The 26,517-nt window shown below is 56.4% G+C and overlaps 2 protein-coding genes across 3 annotated transcripts in view; both read left to right on the top strand.

Annotated features, from left to right (window-relative positions):
* The window catches only part of LOC142907838 (uncharacterized), a 62,717-nt gene extending 43,385 nt beyond the window's left edge, over positions 1–19,332 (top strand). The window contains exons 17-22 of one of the 2 annotated variants that reach the window (XM_076057665.1): positions 523–656; positions 1,450–1,650; positions 6,670–6,778; positions 11,622–11,771; positions 13,906–13,995; positions 18,498–19,332. In XM_076057665.1, coding sequence (XP_075913780.1) covers positions 523–656; positions 1,450–1,650; positions 6,670–6,778; positions 11,622–11,771; positions 13,906–13,995; positions 18,498–18,904 — 1,091 coding nt within the window. In that variant the 3' untranslated portion in view covers positions 18,905–19,332. Of the gene's footprint in view, positions 1–522; positions 657–1,449; positions 1,651–6,669; positions 6,806–11,621; positions 11,772–13,905; positions 13,996–18,497 lie in introns of both variants that reach the window. The other variant, XM_076057664.1, reaches the window with a different exon arrangement.
* Positions 19,333–19,773: 441 nt separating this feature from the next.
* Positions 19,774–26,517, top strand: part of LOC116958785 (intermembrane lipid transfer protein VPS13D-like) — a 92,627-nt gene continuing 85,883 nt past the window's right edge. The window contains 4 exon segments of the mRNA XM_076057663.1: positions 19,774–20,719; positions 21,134–21,208; positions 22,229–22,322; positions 24,325–24,666. Of these exon segments, the coding sequence (XP_075913778.1) occupies positions 21,181–21,208; positions 22,229–22,322; positions 24,325–24,666 (464 nt within the window). The 5' untranslated portion in view covers positions 19,774–20,719; positions 21,134–21,180.

Here is a 26,517-nt window from a genome sequence, read left to right on the forward strand (position 1 = left end):
TCCGGGATGGAACCCACGACCTCCTGTGTACCAGGCGAGGTAGTTAACATCTCCTAGCTATCGTGGTGTCTGGGTCCGGGATTGAACCCACGACCTCCTGTGTACCAGGCGAGGTAGTTAACATCTCCTAGCCACCGTGGTGTCAGTGTCCGGGATGGAACCCACGACCTCCTGCGTACCAGGCGAGGTAGTTAACATCTCCTAGCTATCGTGGTGTCTGGGTCCGGGATGGAACCCACGACCTCCTGTGTACCAGGCGAGGTAGTTAACATCTCCTAGCCACCGTGGTGTCAGGGTCCGGGATGGAACCCACGACCTCCTGTGTACCAGGTGAGGTAGTTAACATCTCCTAGCCACTGTGTTGTCAGGGTCCGGGATGGAACCCACGACCTCCTGCGTACCAGGCGAGGTAGTCAACATCTCCTAGCCACTGTGGTGTCAGGGTCCGGGATGGAACCCACGAGCTCCTGTGTACCAGGTGAGGTAGTTAACATCTCGCCGTGGGCTGTGTGCGTGACACAGGCACGGAGTTCGTGTTGCTGGAGAATCCGCAGAGCGAGCAGTCTGCCTCCGTGGTGCTGAGAGGCACTGCGGTGATCGCTTACAAACCCCACCTACTCCACAGGCCCTTCTCAGCCATTGTCAGTGGGCTGGAGGTAACTCACTCACTCAGTCACTCACTCACTCACTCATTCACTCACTCACTCACCCACTCACTCACCCACTCACTCACCCACTCGCTCACTCGCTCACTCACCACCTCACCCAGTCACTCACCCGCTCACTCACTCACCCGCTCACTCACTCACCCACTCATTTACTCACCCACTCACTCAGCCGCTCACTCACTCACTCGCTCACTCACTCACCCACTCACTCACCCACTCACCCGCTCACTCACTCACCCACTCATTTACTCACCCACTCACTCAGCCGCTCACTCACTCACTCGCTCACTCACTCACCCACTCACTCACTCACTCACCCACTCGCTCACCCACTCACTCACTCATTCACCCATTCACTCACCCACTCACTCACCCACTCAGTCACTCACCCACTCGCTCACTCACTCACTCACTCGCTCACTCACCCGCTCGCTCACTCACCCACTCACTCACTCACTCACCCACTCACTCACCCACTCACTCACCCACTCGCTTACTCACCCACTCACTCACCCACTCATTCACCCACTCACTCACCCACTCACTCACTCACCCACTCACTCACTCACCCACTCGCTCACTCACTCCCTCATTCACTCACTCACTCATTCACGCACTCACTCACCCACCCACCCACTCACTCACTCATTCACCCACTCACTCACTCACTCACCCACCCCCCCACCCACTCACTCACTCCCCCATCCACCCACTCACTCACTCCCCCATCCACCCACTCACTCACCCACTTGCTCACTCACCCTCCCACTCACCCCCCCAGGTGTTCTCGTGTGAGCTGGACCAGGAGGGATCTCCCCTCTCCATCATGGACCCCGTGGAGCTGCAGGTGGACGTCAGCCGCTGTCGGGGTGGTGGTGGTGGTGGTGGCGGTGGTGGTGGTGGCGGTGGTGGTGGCGGTGGTGGTGGGGGTCTTGCCGACGCTTGCCCACACTCGGACGACTACTCGCAACCCGTGCTGGAGGTGATGGTGGTGGTGGTGGTGGTGATGATGGTGATGATGGTGGTGGTGGTGATGATGGTGATGGTGGTGGTGATGATGGTGGTGGTGGTGATGGTGGTGATGGTGGTGGTGATGATGGTGGCGGTGATGGTGGTGGTGATGGTGGTGTGGTGGTGGTCGTGATGATGGTGGTGGTGGTGTGGTGATGATGGTGATGGTGGTGGTGGCGGTGGTGGTGGTGATGGTGGTGGTGATGATGGTGATGGTGTCGATGGTGATGGTGGTGGTCGTGATGGTGGTGGCGGTGATGGTGGTGGTGGTGGCGGTGGCGGTGATGGTGGTGGTGATGGTGGTGGTGGTGATGGTGGTGGTGGTGATGGTGGTGGTGGTGATGGTGGTGATGATGTTGGTGGTGATGGTGGTGGTGGGGAGTGGTAGTGTAGTGTATAGTGTACTGTAGTAGCGGTTAGCGCTACGCTGCGCTACGAACCTGGTGGTGACCCGGTTTCGATTCCCGCTCACGGCCACCACCACCGGTGACGATTATCTGAACCGGTCGTGGGCCTCCGCTAGGTCGACTCAGCCTCAACTGAGTACCTGGTGTAGCTGTGGTGTGTAGTAAACATCGCTAGCACTGGGAGAGAGACAAAGGCGGCCGGGCGTGGTGCTGGCCACCCACCCCCTCGTGGGCCGTGCCGGCCTTCATAGGTGCTCGCTAACAGCACTTGCCCCTACAGTCTGTTACAGGCTACACGGGGGATCTTTGTCTTTGTGTTAGGTGCTCGCTAACAGCACTTGCCCCTACAGCCTGTTACAGGCTACACGGGGGATCTTTGTGTTAGGTGCTCGCTAACAGCACTTGCCCCTACAGCCTGTTAGAGGCTACACGGGGGATCTTTGTCTTTGTGTTAGGTGCTCGCTAACAGCACTTGCCCCTACAGTCTGTGTGAGGCTACACGGGGGATCTTTGTCTGTGTGTCTGAGTACAGTTGGCACTGTCCAGTCTAAGCATCTCTCTGTGTGTGTGTGTGTGTCTGTGTGTGTGTCTGTGTGTGTGTCTGTGTGTGTGTGGTCTGGCAAAAACAACCCCCTACCTCCTCACGGTGCCAGACGGGCAACTCTGTCATGGACAGTGCTGTGGGGGGAGGGCCAATTCCGATTGGCTCCTCCCCTCATGGCGTCTGTGACCACCACAGGGGCTAAACGGGGGCTCTGGACGGGTGCGAGGGGCTGGTAACCCCTCCACCTTCAATTAATTACCACGTATCTCCCAATACAAAATTTAACTAATAAGCTTGTGCCGGAGGCCCTGGGGGGACAGGCGTCTATGACGTCTCCTGGCCAAACCCCAATTGGTGGAGCCAGGAGATTGAATCTCTACCCTCGGGGCTCCTCCAGAAACAACGAAAAGCCACTTCGTGTGGCCACGTGGAATGTTCGAACGCTCACTGCGGAGGAGAGGCTGCCACTCCTCTGTCGGGAGCTGGACCGGTACCGCCTGGATCTATGTGGCATTCAGGAGGTCCGGTGGACCAGTTCTGGCTCCTGCCACCATGAGGGGTGGACAGTCCTCTACTCGGGGCAGCAGACTGCCAAACAACAGGCTGTGGCTCTTCTTTTGAACAATAGAATGAAGGGGGCGTGGGTAAATGGGCGAGGTTTAGGACTGTGACTCATGCAGCTGCATTGGCTGCTTTGGGTATGCGGTCCAGACCTCCCCAGAGACCCTGGCTGACAGAGGAGGTGTTCAGGATGGCTGAGAAAAAGCGACAGGCCCACTGTCATCGGCTACAGAATCCCACGTCAGAGAATGAGGAGGCTTACCGCAGCCTTCGCTCGGAGGTTCGGAGAGCCGTGAGGCGCTGCAAGGATGGGTGGTGGTCGCGGGTTGCTGAGGAGATGGAGTCTGCCTCAGTGGCCCGCGATCACAAATCTCTATTTAACTCCATCAAAAAAGTAACCTGCAGCACCACACCTATTACCATCATTAGGGGAAAAAACGGTGATCCAATCTCCGACCCCCAGGAACAGGTTTGCAGATTTTGCTGAGCATTTCTGTGAGGTCCTGGGGGAGTGGAAATCCCTCAGCCAGGAAAACATCGTGGCACAAAGTGGGGATGACCCTGCTGAGGCTGCGGTGCCTCAAATATTGGAAGAAGTCACCCCCTGTGAGTGGCTGGCTGAGGTGCCATCTGTTGAAGAAGTACTGAAGGCGATCCGGAGTCTGAGACCAGGAAAGGCAGCGGGCAGAGATGATCTCCCAAGCGAAATGTTGAGGGAGGGTGGCGTTTGTGCACAGACTGCCCTATATGACATCATAACAACAGTCTGGACGACTGGACGGGTTCCACAGGATTGGAAGGATGCCCTGGTGGTCCCCCTTTTTAAGAAGGGGGACCGCACAGACTGTAACAACTACAGGGGCATCTCACTCCTCAGTGTGCCGGGAAAGGTCCTGGCAAGGATTATTCAACATCGCCTTGCCAGGCACGCTGAGGAGAGGCTTGCGGAGCCCCAATGCGGTTTCAGGAAAGGGTGGTCCTGCACAGATGCCATATTTTCTGTCCGTCTGCTACAGCAGAGGTATAGGGAATTCCAACAAGACCTACATCTCTGCTTTATTGACCTGGTCAAGGCCTATGATACCATCAGTAGGCCTGGGCTCTGGGTTGTTCTTCGTGCTTTTGGAGTACCTGACCCTCTGCTCACGATCATTAAGAACCTTCATGATGGTGAGCGGGCCCAGGTAAAACTACGTGGCCGGGAGTCAGAGCCATTCCCTGTACACCTTGGGGTGCGACAAGGATGTCCTCTGGCTCCCACATTATTTAACATCTATTTTGACCACGTAGTTCGTGAAGCCTTCAATAGCTGTACCGGGGGAATCTCCATATGGTACAGATATAATGGGAGGCTGATCGATGCCCGGGTGCGGTCAAGGGATGGCTCCCTATTGCTCAACCACGTTATGTATGCTGATGATTTGGTAATAACTGCTCAGTCAGAGGAGGAGTTGGAGACGCTGCTGCTGAGACTGGAGCGTGCCACTAAGAGGTGGGGCCTTACCATCAGCCCCACCAAAACTAAGCACCTGCCTGGGTATTTTGTACCATCGGACACTCCACCCCCACAATTCCCAATCGGTGATGGGGCAGTTGTGGAGAGAGTGGAGAGTTTCCCGTACCTGGGCAGTGTGCTTATGACTGGCTCCAGTTTAACAGCAGAGGTCTCACTCCGAATCAGTCGAGCGGCAATATCTTTTCATCGGTTGCGTAACGCTGTGTGGAAGTTACCTGGTCTGTCGCTCCGCACTCAGCTTCAGGTCTTCTCGGCCACGGTCATTCTCTCCCTTCTCTACGCTTGCGAAACGTGGACCCCCCTAATGGAACATCTTCGCCGGTTAGAAACATTTAGGCTAGCCTGCCTACGATCCATCCTGGGTTTAACCAGACTGGATTGTGTGAGGAGCTCACAAATCCTTGAAAGATCTGGGCAAGGTCCCATTGGTGAGCTCCTCCGGCGGGCAAGGCTGCGATGGCTGGGTCATGTAGCCCGCATGCCCAGCCACCGCATGCCGAAACAGCTTTTGTTCGGCCGGATTGAGGGGGCCAAGCGGGCGCGGCACGGGCTAGAGAAGAGATGGAGTGATGTGGTACAGGAGGACGTGGAGCTGAGTGGACTTGCCGATGACTGGTACCAGCGGTGTCAAGATCGGCCTCTGTGGAGGAGGCTCGTCAAGGATGCTACTGGGCAGTTGGAGGTAGTCGCCCTCCAACAACAATGGAGGGCGGAGGAGCGACGCTCACAACAACGAGCGGAGTGCCGGGTGGCTAAAGCACAGCGGATTGGCACAGTAGGGGGCACAGGTGGTGCATCAGCCAGTCATCTCAGTCAGTCGACCCGTGGCACCTGGGTCTGCCCCGTGACCTCCTGCCAGCGGGCGTTCGACACTTCACGCCTGCTGTGTCTGTAGGCGTCTGTGTGTCAGTGTGTGTTTCTCTGTGTCTGTATCTGTGTGTCTGTAGCTGTGTGTGTCAGTGTGTATGTGTTAGCCTGGCACAAGCGTCGTGGTGACGTCACCGCCACTTAGTGGCGAATGGCGGTTGTTGTGTGTGTATGTGTGTGTATGTCTATGTGTGTGTGTATGTATGTCTGTGTGTCTGTATGTGTATGTATGTGTATGTATGTCTACGTGTGTATGTATATGTGTGTATGTATATGTGTGTGTATGTTTATGTATGTATGTGTGTGTGTTCACAGGTGGTACTGTCCACTCTAAGCGTGTGTCTCTGTGTGTGTGTCTGTGTGTGTGTCTCTGTGTGTGTGTGTGTATCTGTGTGTGTGTGTATGTATATGTATGTGTGTGTGTGTATATATGTATGTGTGTGTGTTCACAGGTGGTACTGTCCACTCTAAGCGTGCGTCTCTGTGTGTGTGTGTATATGTGTGTATGTCTATGTGTGTATGTCTATGTGTGTGTATATGTATGTATATCTATGTGTGTGTATGTGTGTTTGTGTATATATCTATGTGTGTGTATGTATCTGTGTGTGTGTGTGTTAACAGGTGGTACTGTCCACTCTAAGCGTGCATCTCTCTGTGTGTATGTATGTCTATGTGTGTATATGTATGTGTGTGTGTATATGTATGTGTGTGTGTATATGTATGTGTGTGTATGTATCTATGTGTGTGTGTGTTCACAGGTGGTACTGTCCACTCTAAGCGTGCGTCTCTCTGTGTGTGTGTATGTGTGTGTGTATATATGTATGTCTGTATGTCTGTGTGTGTATATATGTATGTGTGTATGTGTGTGTGTGTTCACAGGTGGTACTGTCCACTCTAAGCGTGCGTCTCTGTGTGTGTGTGTGTGTATCTCTGTGTGTGTGTGTATGTGTGTGTATGTGCGTGTGTATGTGTGCATGTGTGTGTGTGTTCACAGGTGGTACTGTCCACTCTAAGCGTGCGTCTCTCTGTGTGTATGTATGTCTATGTGTGTATATGTATATGTGTGTGTGTGTATGTGTGTGTGTGTGTTCACAGGTGGTACTGTCCACTCTAAGCGTGCGTCTCTCCTACAACGACCTGAGGCTCTTTGCCGGCATCGTCGCCTCCCTCCGAGCTGAGGCCGACTCATCCTGCAGTGGACAAGGTGCAGCAGGGAGCGACGCTAGCACAGGTCACACACACACATCCCTGGCTGTGTCTGTGTGTCGTCGTGTGTCTGTGGGCGTCTGTGTGTATGTGTCAGTGTGTCTCTGTGTCTGTGGGCGTCTGTGTGTATGTGTCAGTGTGTATGTGTCTGTGTGTATCAGTGTGTATGTGTCAGTGTGTATGTGTGTGTATGTGTCAGTGTGTATGTGTCAGTGTGTATGTGTCTGTGTGTATCAGTGTGTATGTGTCAGTGTGTATGTGTGTGTGCATGTGTCAGTGTGTATGTGTCAGTGTGTCTCTGTGTCTGTGTGTCGTCGTGTGTCTGTGGGCGTCTGTGTGTATGTGTCAGTGTGTATGTGTCTGTGTGTATCAGTGTGTGTGTGTCTGTGTGTATGTGTCTGTGTGTATGTGTCTGTGTGTATCAGTGTGTGTGTGTCTGTGTGTATGTGTGTGTATCTCTGTGTCTGTATCTGTGTGTCTGTGGCTGTATGTGTCAGTGTGTATGTGTCAGTGTGTATGTGTCAGTGTGTATGTGTCAGTGTGTATGTGTCAGTGTGTATGTGTCTGTAGGCGTCTGTGTGTCAGTGTGTGTGTCTCTGTGTCTGTATCTGTGTATCTGTAGCTGTGTGTGTCAGTGTGTATGTGTTAGTGTGTATGTGTCAGTGTGTGTGTCTCTGTGTCTGTATCTGTGTGTCTGTAGCTGTGTGTGTCAGTGTGTGTGTGTCTGTGTGTGTGTCAGTGTGTATGTGTCTGTGTGTATCAGTGTGTATGTGTCTGTGTGTATGTGTGTGTCTCTGTGTCTGTATCTGTGTGTCTGTGGGTGTGTGTGTTAGTGTGTGTGTGTCTGTATCTGTGTGTATGTGTCTGTAGGCGTCTGTGTGTCAGTGTGTGTGTCTCTGTGTCTGTATCTGTGTGTCTGTAGCTGTGTGTGTCAGTGTGTGTGTGTTAGTGTGTATGTGTCTGTATCTGTGTGTCAGTGTGTATGTGTCAGTGTGTATGTGTCTGTGTATCAGTGTGTATGTGTCTGTGTGTATGTGTCTGTGTGTGTCAGTGTGTGTGTGTTAGTGTGTATGTGTCTGTATCTGTGTGTCAATGTGTATGTGTCAGTGTGTATGTGTCTGTGTGTATCAGTGTGTATGTGTCTGTGTGTATGTGTGTGTATCTCTGTGTCTGTGTCTGTGTGTCTGTGGCTGTGTGTGTCAGTGTGTATGTGTTAGTGTGTATGTGTCAGTGTGTATGTGTCAGTGTGTGTGTGTTAGTGTGTATGTGTCTGTATCTGTGTGTCAATGTGTATGTGTCAGTGTGTATGTGTCTGTGTGTATCAGTGTGTATGTGTCTGTGTGTATGTGTGTGTATCTCTGTGTCTGTGTGTCTGTGGCTGTGTGTGTCAGTGTGTATGTGTCAGTGTGTATGTGTCTGTGTGTTTGTGTCTGTGTGTTTGTGTCTGTGTGTATGTCTGTGTGTATCAGTGTGTTTGTGTGTGTATCTCTGTGTCTGTATCTGTGTGTATGTGTCTGTGTGTATCAGTGTATATGTATCTGTGTGTATGTGTCTGTGTGTATGTGTCTGTGTGTATCAGTGTGTTTGTGTCTGTGTGTATGTGTCTGTGTGTATCTGTGTGTGTGTCTGTGTGTATGTATCTCTGTGTCTGTATCTGTGTGTATGTGTCTGTGTGTATCAGTGTGTATGTGTCAGTGTGTATGTGTCTGTGTATGTGTCAGTGTCTGTATCTATGTGTCTGTATCTGTGTGTGTCAGTGTGTATGTGTTAGTGTGTATGTGTCAGTGTGTGTATCTCTGTCTGTATCTGTGTGTGTGTCTGTGTGTATGTGTCTTGTGTGTATCTCTGTGTCTGTATCTGTGTGTCTGTATCTGTGTGTGTCAGTGTGTACGTGTCAGTGTGTATGTGTCTGTAGGCGTCTGTGTGTCAGTGTGTGTGTCTCTGTGTCTGTATCTGTGTGTCTGTAGCTGTGTGTGTCAGTGTGTGTGTGTTAGTGTGTATGTGTCAGTGTGTATGTGTCTGTGTGTGTCAGTGTGTATGTGTCTGTGTGTATGTGTCTTTGTGTATCAGTGTGTATGTGTCAGTGTGTGTCAGTGTGTATGTGTCTGTGTCTGTGTGTATGTGTCTGTGTGTGTCAGTGTGTATGTGTCTGTATGTGTCAGTGTGTAAGTGTCAGTGTGTATCTGTCTGTGTATGTGTCTGTGTGTATGTCAGTGTGTATGTGTCTGTGTGTGTGTGTCTGTGTGTGTGTGTCTGTGTCTGTGTGTGTGTTGGCCACCCATCCCCTCGTGTGCCATTTTTCCCTTCATCGGTGCTCGCTAACTGCACTTGCTAGAGGCTACCTGGGGGACCTTTGTGTCTCAGCACTTGCCCCTACAGCCCTGCTAGAGGCTACCTGGGGGACCTTTGTCTGTGTCTCAGCACTTGCCCCTACAGCCCTGCTAGAGGCTACCTGGGGGACCTTTGTCTGTGTCTCAGCACTTGCCCCTGCAGCCCTGCTAGAGGCTACCTGGGGGACCTTTGTCTGTGTCTCAGCACTTGCCCCTGCAGCCCTGCTAGAGGCTACCTGGGGGAACTTTGTCTGTGTCTCAGCACTTGCCCCTACAGCCTTGCTAGAGGCTACCTGGGGGACCTTTGTCTGTGTCTCAGCACTTGCCCCTGCTGCCCTGATAGAGGCTACCTGGGGGACCTTTGTCTGTGTCTCAGCACTTGCCCCTACAGCCCTGCTAGAGGCTACCTGGGGGACCTTTGTCTGTGTCTCAGCACTTGCCCCTACAGCCCTGCTAGAGGCTACCTGTGGGACCTTTGTCTGTGTCTCAGCACTTGCCCCTACAGCCCTGCTAGAGGCTACCTGGGGGACCTTTGTCTGTGTCTCAGCACTTGCCCCTACAGCCCTGCTAGAGGCTACCTGGGGGACCTTTGTCTGTGTCTCAGCACTTGTCCCTGCAGCCCTGCTAGAGGCTACCTGGGCGACCTTTGTCTGTGTCTCAGCACTTGCCCCTGCAGCCCTGCTAGAGGCTACCTGGGGGAGCTTTGTCTGTGCCTCAGCACTTGCCCCTACAGCCCAGCTGGAGGCTACCTGGGGGACCTTTGTCTGTGTCTCAGCACTTGCCTCTGCAGCCCTGCTAGAGGCTACCTGGGGGACCTTTGTCTGTGTCTCAGCACTTGCCCCTGCAGCCCTGCTAGAGGCTACCTGGGGGACCTTTGTCTGTGTCTCAGCACTTGCCCCTGCAGCCCTGCTAGAGGCTACCTGGGGGACCTTTGTCTGTGTCTCAGCACTTGCTCCTGCAGCCCTGCTAGAGGCTACCTGGGGGACCTTTGTCTGTGTCTCAGCACTTGCCCCTGCAGCCTTGCTAGAGGCTACCTGGGGGACCTTTGTCTGTGTCTCAGCACTTGCTCCTGCAGCCCTGCTAGAGGCTACCTGGGGGAGCTTTGTCTGTGTCTCAGCACTTGCCCCTGCAGCCCTGCTAGAGGTTACCTGGGGGAGCTTTGTCTGTGTCTCAGCACTTGCCCCTAAAGCCCTGCTAGAGGTTACCTGGGGGACCTTTGTCTGTGTCTCAGCACTTGCCCCTGCAGCCCTGCTAGAGGCTACCTGGGGGACCTTTGTCTGTGTCTCAGCACTTGCCCCTACAGCCCTGCTAGAGGCTACCTGGGGGACCTTTGTCTGTGTCTCAGCACTTGCCCCTACAGCCCTGCTAGAGGCTACCTGTTGGAGCTTTGTCTGTGTCTCATCACTTGCCCCTGCAGCCCTGCTAGAGGCTACCTGGGGGACCTTTGTCTGTGTCTCAGCACTTGCCCCTGCAGCCCTGCTAGAGGCTACCTGGGGGAGCTTTGTCTGTGTCTCAGCACTTGCCCCTGCAGCCCTGCTAGAGGCTACCTGGGGGACCTTTGTCTGTGTCTCAGCACTTGCTCCTGCAGCCCTGCTAGAGGCTACCTGGGGGAGCTTTGTCTGTGTCTCAGCACTTGCCCCTGCAGCCCTGCTAGAGGTTACCTGGGGGAGCTTTGTCTGTGTCTCAGCACTTGCCCCTAAAGCCCTGCTAGAGGTTACCTGGGGGACCTTTGTCTGTGTCTCAGCACTTGCCCCTGCAGCCCTGCTAGAGGCTACCTGGGGGAGCTTTGTCTGTGTCTCAGCACTTGCCCCTGCAGCCCTGCTAGAGGCTACCTGGGGGACCTTTGTCTGTGTCTCAGCACTTGCCCCTACAGCCCTGCTAGAGGCTACCTGGGGGAGCTTTGTCTGTGTCTCAGCACTTGCCCCTACAGCCCTGCTAGAGGCTACCTGGGGGACCTTTGTCTGTGTCTCAGCACTTGCCCCTGCAGCCCTGCTAGAGGCTACCTGGGGGACCTTTGTCTGTGTCTCAGCACTTGCCCCTACAGCCCTGCTAGAGGCTACCTGGGGGACCTTTGTCTGTGTCTCAGCACTTGCCCCTGCAGCCCTGCTACAGGCTACCTGGGGGACCTTTGTCTGTGTCTCAGCACTTGCCCCTACAGCCCTGCTAGAGGCTACCTGGGGGACCTTTGTCTGTCTCATCACTTGCCCCTACAGCCCTGCTAGAGGCTACCTGGGGGACCTTTGTCTGTGTCTCAGCACTTGCCCCTGCAGCCCTGCTAGAGGCTACCTGGGGGACCTTTGTCTGTGTCTCAGCACTTGCCCCTGTAGCCCTGCTAGAGGCTACCTGGGGGACCTTTGTCTGTGTCTCAGTACTTGCCCCTGCAGCCCTGCTAGAGGCTACCTGGGGGACCTTTGTCTGTGTCTCTCAGCACTTGCCCCTGCAGCCCTGCTAGAGGCTACCTGGGGGACCTTTGTCTGTGTCTGTGCCTGTCGCGTGCTGCGCCTCGTGCAGGGGGCGTGGTGCCCGCTCTGCCCGTGGCCACGTGGGTCACGTGGGCCCCCTGGGTCACGTGGTCTGCCCGCGTGCGCGCCGGCAGCGTCTGCGTCTGCGTCATCGACGAGCTCGTCTGTGACGTCCCGCTGATGGAAGTCACTCTCACTGGTGGGGGGAGGAGGGGCGCTGTGGTGGTGGGGGGGTGGTGGGTGGGGGGTAGCGCTTGCCACCACCCACCCACCACCACCATCACTCATCCACCCACCACCATCACCACCCACCCAACACCATCATCCACCACCCACCCACCACCATCACCACCATCCACCACCATCACCACCCACCCAACACCATCACCAACCACCACCACCATCACTCATCCACCACCAGCATCACCCACCCACCACCATCACCACCCTCCCACCACCATCACCACCATCCACCACCATCACCACCCACCCACCACCATCACCACCATCCACCACCATCACCACCCACCCACCACCATCACCACCCTCCCACCACCATCACCACCATCCACCACCATCACCACCCACCCACCACCACCATCACCCACTACCACCACCACCCACCATCACTTATCCACCACCATCACCACCCACCCACCACCACCCACCCACCACCACCATCACTCATCCACCACCATCACCAGCCCACCCACCACCATCACCACCCACCCACCACCATCACCACCCACCCACCACCATCACCACCATCCACCACCATCACCACCCACCCACCACCACCATCACCCACTACCACCACCACCCACCATCACTTATCCACCACCATCACCACCCACCCACCACCCACTACCATCACTACCACCACCCACCCACCACCACCATCACTCATCCACCACCAGCATCACCCACCCACTACCACCACCCACCCACCACCAACCACGACTCACCCACTACCATCACCACCCACCCACTACCACCACCACCATCACTCATCCACCACCACCATCCACCACCCACCACCACCCACCCACTACTATCACCACCACCATCCACCCACTACCACCCACCCATTACCACCACCACCCACTACCATCACCACTCACTACCACCACCACCCACCCACTACCATCACCACCACCACCACCACCCACCACCACCCACCCATTACCACCACCACCACCCACCTGCACCCACCCATTACCACCACCACCACCACCACCCACTACCATCACCACCACTCATCCACCATCACCACCACCACACCACCCACCACCACCACCCACCACTACCACCACCCACCCACCACCCACCACTACCACCACCCACTACCCACCACCACCACCCACTACCATCACCACCACCCACCCACCACCACCCACCCACCACCACCCACCCACCACCACCACGACTCACCCACTACCATCACCACCCACCCACTACCATCACCATCACCACCACCACCCACTACCACCACCCACTACCATCGCCACCACCATCCACCCACTACCACCACCACCCACTACCACCACCATCCACTACCACCACCACCCACCCACTACTATCACCACCACCATCCACCCACTACCACCCACCCATTACCACCACCACCCACTACCATCACCACTCACTACCACCACCACCCACCCACTACCATCACCACCACCACCACCCACCACCACCCACCCATTACCACCACCACCACCACCCACTACCATCACCACCACCACCACCCACCACCACCCACTACCATCACCACCACCACCACCCACCTGCACCCACCCATTACCACCACCACCACCAACCACTACCATCACCACCACCATCCACCCACTTCCACCACCACCACCACCACTCATCCACCATCACCACCACCACCACCCACCCACCACCCACCCACCACTACCACCACCCACTACCCACCACTACCACCACCCACTACCCACCACCACCAACCACTACCATCACCACCACCACCCACCACCACCCACCACCCACTACCATCACCACCACCCACCACCCACCACTACCACCACCCCCACCCACCACTACCACCACCCACCACCCAACCACCACCACCCACCCACCACCACCACTCATCCACCCACCACTACCACCACCACCACCACTACCACCACCCACCCACCCACCACCACCCACCCACCACTACCACCACCCACCAACCACCCACCACCCACCCACTACCCACCGACTACCCACCCAGCTTGGCCCCGATGAGGCTCTCCGTTCATCCTTGGTGGCACTTGTCCCCAGCGCGGTGCGAGTCTACCTGGGTAACCTGCGCCTTCGCCTTGCAGGGTTCCACTTGGAGCAAAGCTTCTCTGCCCATCAGGAGGGGAGTGCCCAGTTCACTCTGCTGGCCGACTACTACAACAGGCAGCTGTCTGGTGGGCAGGGGAATGGGTGGGTGGTTAAGTGGGTGGTGGGTGAGTGGGTAGGTGGGTGAGTGAGTGAGTGAGCGAGCGAGCGAGTGAGTGGGTGAGTGGGTGAGTGAGCGAGCGAGCGAGTGAGTGGGTGGGTGGGTGGGTGAGTGAGTGGGTGGGTGAGCGAGCGAGTGAGTGGGTGGGTGAGTGGGTGGGTGAGTGAGTGGGTGAGTGAGTGAGTGAGTGGGTGAGTGAGTGAGTGGGTGAGTGAGTGAGTGGGTGAGTGTGTGAGTGGGTGAGTGGGTGAGTGGGTGGGTGAGTGAGTGGGTGAGTGGGTGAGTGAGCGGGTGGGTGGGTGGGTGAGTGAGTGGGTGAGTGGGTGAGTGAGTGAGCGAGCGAGTGAGTGGGTGGGTGGGTGGGTGAGTGGGTGGGTGAGTGAGCGAGTGAGTGGGGTGAGCGGGAGAACGAGCGAGCGGGTGAACGAGGGAGCGGGTGAGCGAGTGAGTGGGCGAGCGAGCGGGTGAGCGGGCGAGCGGGCGAGTGAGCGGGTGAACGAGCGAGCGAGTGGGTGAGCGGGCGAGTGGGTGAGTGAGTGGGCGATCGAGCGGGTGAGCGGGCGAGTGGGTGAGTGAGCGGGCGAGTGGGTGAGTGAGCGGGTGAGCGGGCGAGTGGGTGAGTGAGCGGGTGAGCGAGCGAGTGGTGAGTGAGCGGGTGAGCGAGCAAGTGGGTGAGTGAGCGGGTGAGCGAGCGAGTGGGTGGGTGAGTGAGTGAGTGGGTGAGTGAGCGGGTGAACGAGCGAGCGGGTGAGTGAGCGAGTGGGTGAGTGAGCGGGCGAGTGGGTGAGTGAGCGGGTGAGCGAGCGAGTGGGTGAGTGAGCGGGTGAACGAGTGAGCGGGTGAGTGAGCGGGTAAGCGGGCGAGTGGGTGAGTGAGCGGGGTGAACGAGTGAGCGGGTGAGTGAGCGGGTGAGCGGGCGAGTGGGTGAGTGAGCGGGTGAGTGAGCGGGTGAGTGAGTGAGCGGGTGAGTGAGCGGGTGAACGAGCGAGTGGGTGAGCGAGCGAGTGGGTGAGCGAGCGAGTGGGTGAGTGGGTGAGTGAGCGGGTGAGCGGGTGAGTGGGTGAGTGTGTGAGTGAGTGGGTGAGTGAGCGAGTGTGTGAGTGAGTGGGTGAGTGAGCGAGTGGGTGAGCGAGCGAGTGGGTGAGTGGGTGAGTGGGTGGGTGGGTGAGTGAGTGAGTGGGTGGGTGGGTGAGTGAGTGGGTGGGTGAGTGGGTGAGTGAGTGGGTGAGTGAGTGAGTGAGTGGGTGAGTGAGTGGGTGAGTGAGTGAGTGAGTGGCCGGGCGGGTGGGTGGGTGAGTGAGTGGGTGGGTGGGTGAGTGAGTGGGTGGGTGGGTGAGTGAGTGGGTGAGCGAGCGGGTGAACGAGCGAGCGAGTGGGTGAGCGAGTGGTGAGCGGGTGAACGAGCGGGTGGGTGAGCGAGCGGGCGGGCGAGCGAGCGAGTGAGTGGGCGAGCGGGCGGGTGAGCGAGCGAGCGGGTGAGTGAGTGAGCGAGTGGGTGAGTGAGTGAGTGGGTGAGTGAGTGAGTGGGTGAGTGAGCGGGTGAACGAGTGAGCGAGTGGGTGAGCGAGTGAGTGAGCGAGTGAGTGGGTGAGCGAGTGGGTGAGTGAGTGGGTGAGCGAGCTAGTGGGTGAGTGAGTGAGTGGGTGAGCGAGTGGGTGAGTGAGTGGGTGAGCGAGCGAGTGGGTGAGTGAGTGAGTGAGTGGGTGAGTGAGTGAGTGGGTGAGTGAGTGAGTGAGCGAGTGGGTGAGTGAGTGGGTGAGTGAGCGAGTGAGTGGGTGAGTGAGTGGGTGAGTGAGTGAGTGGGTGAGCGAGCGAGCGGGTGAGTGAGCGAGTGGGTGAGTGAGCGAGTGGGTGAGTGAGCGAGTGAGTGAGCGAGTGGTGAGCGAGTGGGTGAGTGAGTGGGTGAGTGAGCGAGTGAGTGGGTGAGTGAGTGGGTGAGTGAGTGGGTGAGTGAGTGAGTGAGTGGGTGAGCGAGGCGAGCGGGTGAGCGAGCGAGTGGGTGAGTGAGCGAGTGGGTGAGTGAGCGAGTGGGTGAGTGAGCGAGTGGGTGAGTGAGTGGGTGAGTGGGTGAGTGAGTAGTGTATGAGTGAGTGAGTGAGTGGGTGAGTGGGTGAGTGAGTAGTGTATGAGTGAGTGAGTGGGTGAGTGAGTGAGTGGGTGAGTGAGTAGTGTATGAGTGAGTGGGTGAGTGAGTGGGTGAGTGAGTGGGTGAGTGGGAGAGTGAGTGAGTGGGTGAGTGGGTGAGTGTATGAGTGAGTGGGTGAGTGAGTGAGTGAGTGGGTGAGTGGGTGAGTGAGTAGTGTATGAGTGGGTGGGTGAGTGAGTGAGTGGGTGAGTGAGTGGGTGAGTGAGTGAGTGGGTGAGTGAGTGGGTGAGTGGGTGGGTGAGTGAGTGGGTGAGTGAGTGAGTGGGTGAGTGAGTGGGTGAGTGGGTGAGTGGGTGAGTGGGTGGGTGAGTGAGTGGGTGAGTGAGTGGGTGAGTGAGTGGGTGAGTGAGTGAGTGAGTGGGTGAGTGAGTGAGTGAGTGGGTGAGTGAGTGAGTGGGTGAGTGAGTGAGTGAGTGGGTGAGTGGGTGAGTGAGTGAGTGAGTGGGTGAGTGGTGAGTGAGTGAGTGAGTGGGTGAGTGGGTGAGTGAGTGGGTGAGTGAGTGGGTGAGTGAGCGAGTGGGTGAGTGAGCGAGTGGGTGAGTGAGTGGGTGAGTGAGTGGGTGAGTGAGTGAGTGGGTGAGTGAGTGAGTGAGTGGTGAGTGGTGAGTGGTGAGTGAGTGGTGAGTGAGTGAGTGGGTGAGTGAGTGGGTGAGTGGTGAGTGAGTGAGTGAGTGGGTGAGTGAGTGGGTGAGTGAGTGGTGAGTGAGTGAGTGGGTTAGTGAGTGGGTGAGTGAGTGAGTGAGTGGGTGAGTGGGTGAGTGAGTAGTGTATGAGTAGTGTATGGGTGAGTGGGTGAGTGAGTAGTGTATGAGTGAGTGGGTGAGTAGTGTATGAGTGAGTGAGTGGGTGGGTGAGTGAGTGGGTGAGTGAGTGGGTGGGTGAGTGAGTGAGTGGGTGGGTGAGTGAGTGGGTGAGTGAGTGAGTGAGTAGTGTATGAGTGAGTGAGTGAGTAGTGTATGAGTGAGTGAGTGAGTGGGTGAGTGTATGAGTGAGTGAGTGAGTGTATGAGTGAGTAGTGTATGAGTGTATGAGTGAGTGAGTAGTGTATGAGTGAGTGAGTGTATGAGTGAGTAGTGTATGAGTGAGTGAGTGAGTAGTGTATGAGTGAGTGAGTGTATGAGTGAGTGTATGAGTGAGTAGTGTATGAGTGAGTGAGTGAGTAGTGTATGAGTGAGTAGTGTATGAGTGAGTAGTGTATGAGTGAGTGAGTGAGTAGTGTATGAGTGAGTGAGTAGTGTATGAGTGAGTAGTGGGTGAGTGAGTGAGTAGTGTATGAGTGAGTAGTGTATGAGTGAGTGAGTAGTGTATGAGTGAGTAGTGGGTGAGTGAGTGAGTGAGTGGGTGAGTGAGTGAGTGTATGAGTGAGTGAGTGAGTAGTGTATGAGTGAGTAGTGTATGAGTGAGTGAGTGAGTAGTGTATGAGTGAGTAGTGTATGAGTGAGTGAGTAGTGTATGAGTGAGTAGTGTATGAGTGAGTGAGTGAGTGTATGAGTGAGTAGGTGTGTGAGTGAGTGAGTAGTGTGTGAGTGAGTGAGTAGTGTATGAGTGAGTGGTGAGTGAGTGGTGGGTGAGTGTATGAGTGGGTGAGTGAGTGAGTGTATGGGTGAATGGTGAGTGTATGAGTGGGTGACTGAGTGGTGAGTGTATGAGTGAGTGAGTGAGTGGTGAGTGAGTGAGTAGTGTATGAGTGAGTAGTGTATGGGTGAGTGTATGAGTGAGTGTATGGGTGAGTGAGTGGTGAGTGAGTAGTGTATGAGTGAGTAGTGTGTGGGTGAGTGTATGAGTGAGTGTATGGGTGAGTGAGTAGTGTATGAGTGAGTGAGTGAGTAGTGTATGAGTGAGTGAGTGAGTAGTGTATGAGTGGGTGAGTGAGTGGGTGAGTGAGTGGGTGAGTGAGTGGGTGAGAGAGTGGGTGAGTGAGTGGGTGAGTGAGTGAGTGTATGAGTGAGTGAGTGAGTGGGTGAGTGAGTAGTGTATGAGTGGTGAGTGAGTAGTGTATGAGTGGTGAGTGAGTGGTGAGTGAGTGAGTAGTGTATGGGTGAGTGGTGAGTGGTGAGTGAGTGGTGAGTGGTGAGTGAGTGAGTAGTGAATGGGTGAGTGGTGAGTGGTGAGTGAGTGGGTGAGTGGGTGAGTGAGTAGTGTATGAGTGGTGAGTGAGTGGGTGAGTGAGTTGAGTAGTGTATGAGTGAGTGAGTGGTGGGTGAGGAGTGAGTAGTAGTGTATGAGTGGTGAGTGAGTGGGTGAGTGAGTGAGTAGTGTATGAGTGGTGAGTGAGTGGGTGAGTGAGTGAGCTACACTGCGGTGACCTTTTGCCCCCGTACCAGGCTGGGAGCCCTTTGTGGAGCGCTGGCCGGCGCAAGTTCATTGGTTCCCGGAGCCGGCCAATCAGATGCACCCGTCACGGCAGATCGTCAAGGTGACGGCGAAGGAGAGGCTCTACGTGAACATCACCTCAGCCTCATCGGTGAGACGCTCACCAGGGCCGCCCGGTTCACCAGGGCCGCCCGGTTCACCAGGGCCGCCGGGGTCACCAGGGCCGTGTTCACCAGGGCTGTGTTCACCAGGGCCGCCGGGTTCACCAGGGCCGCCCGGTTCACCAGGGCCGGGTTCACCAGGGCCGCCGGGTTCACCAGGGCCGCCGGGTTCACAGGGCTGTGTTCACCAGGGCCGCCGGGTTCACCAGGGCCGCCGGGTTCACCAGGGCTGTGTTCACCAGGGCCGTGTTGTGTAGCTGTGTTCACCAGGGCCGCTATGTTCGCCAGGGCTGTGTTCACCAGGGCCGTGTTGTGTAGCTGTGTTCACCAGGGCCGCTATGTTCGCCAGGGCTGTGTTCACCAGGGCCGGGTTCACCCGGGCTGTGTTCACCAGGGCCGCCGGGTTCACCAGGGCTGTGTTCACCAGGGCTGTGTTCACCAGGGCCGCTGTGTTGTGTAGCTGTGTTCACCAGGGCCGTGTTCACCCACGGCTGTGTTGTGTAGCTGTGTTCACCAGCGCTGTGTTCACCAGGGCCACTGTGTTCACCAGGGATGTGTTGTGTAGCTGTGTTGTGTAGCTGTGTTCACCAGGGCCGTGTTCACCAGGGCTGTGTTCACCAGGGCCGTGTTTACCAGGGCTGTGTTCACCAGGGCTGTGTTCACCAGGGCTGTGTTCACCAGGGCCGCCGGGTTCACCAGGGCCGCCGGGTTCACCAGGGCCGTGTTCATCAGGGCTGTGTTCACCAGGGCCGTGTTCATCAGGGCTGTGTTCACCAGGGCCGGGTTCACCAGGGCTGTGTTCACCAGGGCCGGGTTCACCAGGGCTGTGTTCACCAGGGCCGGGTTCACCAGGGCCGCCGGGTTCACCAGGGCTGTGTTCACCAGGGCTGTGTTCACCAGGGCCGGGTTCACCAGGGCTGCCGGGTTCACCAGGGCTGCCGGGTTCACCAGGGCTGTGTTCACCAGGACCGCTGTGTTGTGTAGCTGTGTTCACCAGGGCAGCTGTGTTCACCAGCGCTGTGTTCACCAGGGCTGTGTTCACCAGGGCTGTGTTGTGTAGCTGTGTTCACCAGGGCCGCTGTGTTCACCAGGGCTGTGTTGTGTAGCTGTGTTCACCAGGGCTGTGTTGTGTAGCTGTGTTCACCAGGGCTGTGTTGTGTAGCTGTGTTCACCAGGACCACTGTGTTCACCAGGGCTGTGTTGTGTAGCTGTGTTCACCAGGGCTGTGTTCTGTAGCTGTGTTCACCAGGGCCGCTGTGTTCACCAGGGCTGTGTTGTGTAGCTGTGTTCACCAGGACCGCTGTGTTCTGTAGCTGTGTTCACCAGGGCTGTGTTCACCAGGACCGCTGTGTTGTGTAGCTGTGTTCACCAGGGCTGTGTTGTGTAGCTGTGTTCACCAGGACCACTGTGTTCACCAGCGCTGTGTTGTGTAGCTGTGTTCACCAGGGTTGTGTTCACCAGCACTGTGTTGTGTAGCTGTGTTGTGTAGCTGTGTTGTGTAGCTGTGTTGTGTAGCTGTGTTCACCAGGACCACTGTGTTCACCAGCACTGTGTTGTGTAGCTGTGTTGTGTAGCTGTGTTGTGTAGCTGTGTTGTGTAGCTGTGTTCACCAGGACCACTGTGTTCACCAGCACTGTGTTGTGTAGCTGTGTTGTGTAGCTGTGTTCACCAGGACCACTGTGTTCACCAGGGCTGTGTTCACCAGGACCGCTGTGTTCACCAGGACCGCTGTGTTGTGTAGCTGTGTTGTGTAGCTGTGTTGTGTAGCTGTGTGGTGTAGCTGTGTTGTGTAGCTGTGTTCACCAGGACCACTGTGTTCACCAGGGCTGTGTTCACCAGGACCGCTGTGTTGTGTAGCTGTGTTGTGTAGCTGTGTTGTGTAGCTGTGTGGTGTAGCTGTGTTGTGTAGCTGTGTTCACCAGGGTTGCTATGTTCACCAGGGCTGTGTTCACCAGGACCGCTATGTTCACCAGGGTTGCTGTGTTCTGTAGCTGTGTTCCAGACGACAAAGAGTGTTTGGTTCCCGGGCCCTGAAGACCAAGATGGCCGCTCGCCCAACCAGGGGAAATCAGGTGGGTGGGTGGGTGGATTGGTGGGTGGGTGGATTGGTGGGTGGATTGGTTGGTGGGTGGATTGGTGAGTGGGTGGGTGGGTCGGTGGGTGGGCGGGCGGGTGGGTGGGTGGGTGCGTCGGTGAGTGGGTGAGTCGGTGAATGGGTGGGTGGGTCGGTGAGTGGGTGGATGGGTGGGTGGGTCGGTGGGTGGGTGGGTGGGTGAGTGAGTGGGTGAGTGGGTGGGTGGGTGGTTGCGTGAGCGGGTGGGTGGGTGTTGCATCTGCCAGTCATCTGAGTCAGTCCACCCATGGCACCTTGGTTTGTCCCGTGACCTCCTGCACGTAATCCATCTTGACCTTGTGATGGTCAGCACTTGCCCCTACGGTCTGCTGAGGCTATCTGGTGGAACTTTGCCTCTTGTGTTTTTGAGCAGCGTCGCTCTCGCAGTCTCGGAGTCGCAGTTCAGCTGCACTGACCTCCATGGACAGGAGCGGCACTGAGAGAGTGGGTGAGTGGGTGGGTGGGTGAGTGAGTGGGTGGGTGGGTGAGTGGGTGGGTGAGTGGGTGGGTGGGTGGGTGAGTGAGTGGGTGGGTGGGTGGGTGAGTGGGTGGTTGGGTGGGTGAGTGGGTGGGTGAGTGGGTGGGTGAGTGGGTGAGTGGGTGGGTGAGTGGGTGAGTGGGTGGGTGGGTGAGTGAGTGGGTGGGTGGGTGAGTGGGTGGTTGGGTGGGTGAGTGGGTGGGTGGGTGAGTGAGTGGGTGGGTGGGTGAGTGGGTGGGTGGGTGGGTGAGTGGGTGGGTGGGTGAGTGAGTGAGTGGGTGGGTGGGTGAGTGAGTGGGTGGGTGGGTGAGTGAGTGAGTGAGCAAGTGAGCGAGCCTGCCCCTTCGTGTGGTAGTAGTGGTGGTGGTAGTGGTGGTGGTGTGGTAGTGGTGGGGTGGTAGTAGTAGTAGTGGAGGTGGTGTGGTAGTGGTGGTGTGGTAGTGGTGGTGTGGTAGTAGTAGTGGTGTGGTGGTGGTGTGGTAGTGGTGGTGGTGTGGTAGTAGTAGTAGTGGTGGTGGTGTGGTGGTGGTGTGGTAGTGGTGGTGGTGGTGTGGTAGTGGTGGTGTGGTAGTGGTGGTGTAGTAGTGGTGGTGGTGTGGTAGTGGTAGTGTGGTAGTAGTAGTGATGGTGGTGGTGGTGTGGTAGTGGTGGTGTAGTAGTAGTGGTGGTGTGGTAGTGGTGGTGGTGTGGTAGTAGTAGTGATGGTGGTGGTGTAGTAGTGGTGGTGTGGTAGTAGTAGTGGTGGTAGTGGTGGTAGTGGTGGTGTGGTAGTAGTAGTGGTGGTAGTGGTAGTGGTGGTGTGGTAGTAGTGATGGTGGTGTGGTAGTAGTAGTGATGGTAGTGGTGTAGTAGTGGTGGTAGTAGTAGTAGTGGTGGTGGTGTGGTGGTGGTGTAGTAGTGGTGGTGTGGTAGTGATGGTGGTGGTGTGGTAGTGATGGTGTGGTGGTAGTGATGGTGGTGGTGATGTCACCCCCTGTGTTGTCTTTGCAGGCCCCAGGGGCCGCAAGCGGCTGGTGCCGTTTATCCTGCGAAACGAGACGGGGTGCCCCCTTAGCTTCTACACTCGCACCACCACCGCCAACCGGTGAGCTGTAGTGGTAGTAGTAGTAGTGGTAGTAGTAGTGGTAGTAGTAGTAGTGGTAGTAGTAGTGGTAGTAGTAGTAGTGGTAGTAGTGGTAGTAGTAGTGGTAGTAGTAGTAGTGGTAGTAGTAGTAGTGGTAGTAGTAGTGGTAGTAGTAGTGGTAGTAGTAGTAGTGGTAGTAGTAGTGGTAGTAGTAGTGGTAGTAGTAGTGGTAGTAGTAGTAGTGGTAGTAGTAGTAGTAGTGGTAGATGTAGTAGTAGTGGTAGTAGTAGTGGTAGATGTAGTAGTAGTGGTAGTATTAGTGGTAGTAGTAGTAGATGTAGTAGTAGTAGTAGATGTAGTGGTAGTAGATGTAGTAGTAGTAGTAGTGGTAGTAGTAGATGTAGTAGTAGTGGTAGTAGTAGTGGTAGTAGTAGTGGTGGTAGTAGTGGTAGTAGTAGTGGTAGTAGTAGTAGTGGTAGTAGTAGTAGTGGTAGTAGTAGTGGTAGTAGTAGTAGTGGTAGTAGTAGTAGTGGTAGTAGTAGTAGTGGTAGTAGTAGTAGTGGTGGTAGTAGTGGTAGTAGTAGTGGTAGTAGTGGTAGTAGTAGTGGTAGTAGTGGTAGTAGTAGTGGTAGTAGTAGTGGTAGTAGTAGTGGTAGTAGTGGTAGTGGTAGTAGTGGTAGTAGCAGTAGTGGTAGTAGTAGTGGTAGTAGTAGTGGTGGTAGTGGTAGTAGTAGTGGTAGTAGTAGTGGTAGTAGTGGTAGTAGTAGTGGTAGTAGTAGTGGTAGTAGTGGTAGTGGTAGTAGTAGTGGTAGTAGTAGTGGTAGTAGTAGTGGTAGTAGTAGTGGTAGTAGTAGTGGTAGTAGTAGTAGTGGTAGTAGTAGTGGTAGTAGTGGTAGTAGTAGTGGTAGTAGTGGTAGTGGTAGTAGTGGTAGTAGTAGTAGATGTAGTAGTAGTGGTGGTAGTGGTAGTAGTAGTGGTAGTAGTAGTAGTAGTGGTGGTAGTAGTGGTGGTAGTAGTGGTAGTAGTGGTAGTAGTAGTAGTGGTAGTAGTAGTGGTAGTAGTAGTAGTGGTAGTAGTAGTAGTGGTAGTAGTAGCAGTGGTAGTAGTAGTGGTGGTAGTAGTAGTGGTAGTAGTAGTGGTAGTAGTGGTAGTAGTAGTAGTGGTAGTAGTGGTAGTAGTAGTAGTGGTAGTAGTGGTAGTAGTAGTAGTGGTAGTAGTAGTGGTAGTAGTGGTAGTAGTAGTGGTAGTAGTAGTGGTAGTAGTGGTAGTAGTAGATGTAGTAGTAGTGGTAGTAGTAGTGGTAGTAGTAGTGGTAGTAGTAGTAGTGGTAGTAGTGGTAGTGGTAGTAGTAGTGGTAGTAGTAGTAGTGGTAGTAGTAGTGGTGGTAGTAGTGGTGGTAGTAGTGGTAGTAGTAGTGGTAGTAGTAGTGGTAGTAGTAGTGGTAGTAGTAGTGGTAGTAGTAGTGGTAGTAGTGGTGGTAGTAGTGGTGGTAGTAGTAGTAGTAGTGGTAGTAGTAGTGGTGGTAGTAGTGGTAGTAGTAGTGGTAGTAGTAGTGGTGGTAGTAGTGGTAGTAGTAGTGGTAGTAGTAGTGGTAGTAGTAGATGTAGTAGTAGTAGATGTAGTAGTAGTAGTAGATGTAGTAGTAGTAGCTGTAGTAGTAGTAGCTGTAGTAGTAGTAGATGTAGTAGTAGTAGATGTAGTAGTAGTGGTAGTAGATGTAGTAGTAGTAGATGTAGTAGTAGTAGTGGTAGTAGTAGTAGTGGTAGTTGTAGTAGTAGTAGATGTAGTAGTAGTAGATGTAGTAGTAGATGTAGTAGTAGTAGTGGTAGTAGATGTAGTAGTAGTAGATGTAGTAGTAGTAGTAGATGTAGTAGTAGTAGATGTAGTAGTAGATGTAGTAGTAGTAGTGGTAGTAGATGTAGTAGTAGTAGTAGTAGTAGTGGTGGTAGCAGAATGACAAATGCCCCTCCCCCACACCCCTCCCCCACGCCCCTCCCCCACGCCCCCCCCCCACCGTGTGCAGTGCTGCCCTGGCCCGCTCCCAGAGCGACCTGAGCCCCCCACACCACCCCCACCATCAGCAGCCCGCGGTGGGCGGGGCCACCACGGTGGTGGGCGGGGCCACCACGGTGGTGGGCGGGGCCACCACGGTGGTAGGCGGGGCCACCACGGTGGTGGGCGGGGCCACCACGGTGGTGGGCGGGGCCACCACGGTGGAGGGCGGGGCCACCACGGTGGTGGGCGGGGCCACCCCGGTGGTGGGCGGGGCCACCACGGTGGTGGGCGGGGCGTCTGTGTGGACCCGCGTGGCTCCGGGCGAGGAGGTCCCCTTTGAGTTCCACGCTCAGGAGAAGCAGAGACACCGGTGGGTGGGTGTGTGGGTGGGTGTGTGGGTGGGTGGGTGTGTGTGGGTGGGTGTGTGGGTGGGTGGGTGGGTGTGTGGGTGGGTGTGTGTGTGGGTGGGTGGGTGTGTGGGTGTGTGTGTGTGTGGGTGGGTGTGTGGGTGTGTGTGTGTGTGGGTGGGTGGGTGTGTGGGTGGGTGTGGGTGGGTGGGTGGGTGTGTGGGTGGGTGTGGGTGGGTGTGTGGGTGGGTGTGTGGGTGGGTGTGTGGTGGGTGTGTGGGTGGGTGTGTGGTGGGTGGGTGTGTGGGTGGGTGTGTGGGTGTGTGTGTGTGTGGGTGGGTGGGTGTGTGGGTGGGTGTGGGTGGGTGGGTGGGTGTGTGGGTGAGTGTGGGTGGGTGTGTGGTGGGTGGGTGGGTGGGTGGTGGGTGGGTGTGTGGGTGGGTGGGTGTGTGAGTGGGTGGGTGTGTGGGTGTGTGGGTGGGTGTGTGGGTGTGTGTGTGTGTGGGTGGGTGTGTGGGTGTGTGTGTGTGTGGGTGGGTGGGTGGGTGTGTGGGTGGGTGTGGGTGGGTGTGTGGTGGGTGTGTGGGTGGGTGGGTGTGTGGGTGGGTGTGTGGTGGGTGGGTGTGTGGGTGGGTGGGTGTGTGGGTGGGTGGGTGTGTGGGTGGGTGTGTGGGTGGGTGTGTGGGTGGGTGGTGGGTGGGTGTGTGGGTGGGTGGGTGTGTGGGTGGGTGGGTGTGTGGGTGGGTGTGTGGGTGGGTGTGTGGGTGTGTGGGTGGGTGTGTGGGTGGGTGGGTGTGTGGGTGGGTGTGTGGGTGGGTGGTGTGTGGGTGTGTGTGGGTGTGTGTGGGTGGGTGTGTTTGGGTGGGTGTGTGGGTGGGTGTGTGGGTGGGTGGGTGGGTGTGTGGGTGGGTGTGTGGGTGGGTAGGTGTGTGGGTGTGTGGGTGGGTGTGTGTGTGGGTGTGTGTGTGGGTGGGTGTGTGGGTGGGTGGGTGTGTGGGTGTGTGGGTGGGTGTGTGTGTGTGGGTGGTTGTGTGTGTGGGTGGGTGGGTGTGTGGGTGGGTGTGTTTGGGTGGGTGTGTGGGTGTGTGTGGGTGTGTGTGGGTGGGTGTGTGGGTGTGTGGGTGGGTATGTGGGTGGGTCGGTGGGTGTGTGGGTGGGTGGGTGGGTGTGTGGGTGGGTGGGTGTGTGGGTGGGTGTGTGGTGGGTGGGTGTGTGGGTGGGTGGGTGTGTGGGTGGGTGGGTGTGTGGGTGGGTGGGTGTGTGGGTGGGTGTGTGGGTGGGTGGTGGGTGGGTGGGTGTGTGGGTGGGTGGGTGTGTGGGTGGGTGGGTGTGTGGGTGGGTGTGTGGGTGGGTGTGTGGGTGTGTGGGTGGGTGTGTGGGTGGGTGGGTGTGTGGGTGGGTGTGTGGGTGGGTGGTGTGTGGGTGTGTGTGGGTGTGTGTGGGTGGGTGTGTTTGGGTGGGTGTGTGGGTGGGTGTGTGGGTGGGTGGGTGTGTGGGTGGGTGTGTGGGTGGGTAGGTGTGTGGGTGTGTGGGTGGGTGTGTGTGTGGGTGTGTGTGTGGGTGGGTGTGTGGGTGGGTGGGTGTGTGGGTGTGTGGGTGGGTGTGTGTGTGTGGGTGGTTGTGTGTGTGGGTGGGTGGGTGTGTGGGTGGGTGTGTTTGGGTGGGTGTGTGGGTGTGTGTGGGTGGGTGTGTGGGTGTGTGTGTGTGTGGGTGGGTATGTGGGTGGGTCGGTGGGTGTGTGGGTGGGTGGGTGGGTGTGTGGGTGGGTGGGGGTGTGGGTGGGTGGGTGTGTGGGTGGGTGTGTGTGTGTGTGTGGGTGTGTGTGTGTGTGTGGGTGTGTGTGTGTGTGTGGGTGGGTGTGTGGGTAGGTGTGT

Source organism: Petromyzon marinus, chromosome 83, assembly GCF_048934315.1.
Source record: "Petromyzon marinus isolate PM22_M1 ecotype Great Lakes invasive population chromosome 83, UKy_Petmar_22M1.pri1.0, whole genome shotgun sequence".
NCBI lineage: Eukaryota > Metazoa > Chordata > Hyperoartia > Petromyzontiformes > Petromyzontidae > Petromyzon > Petromyzon marinus.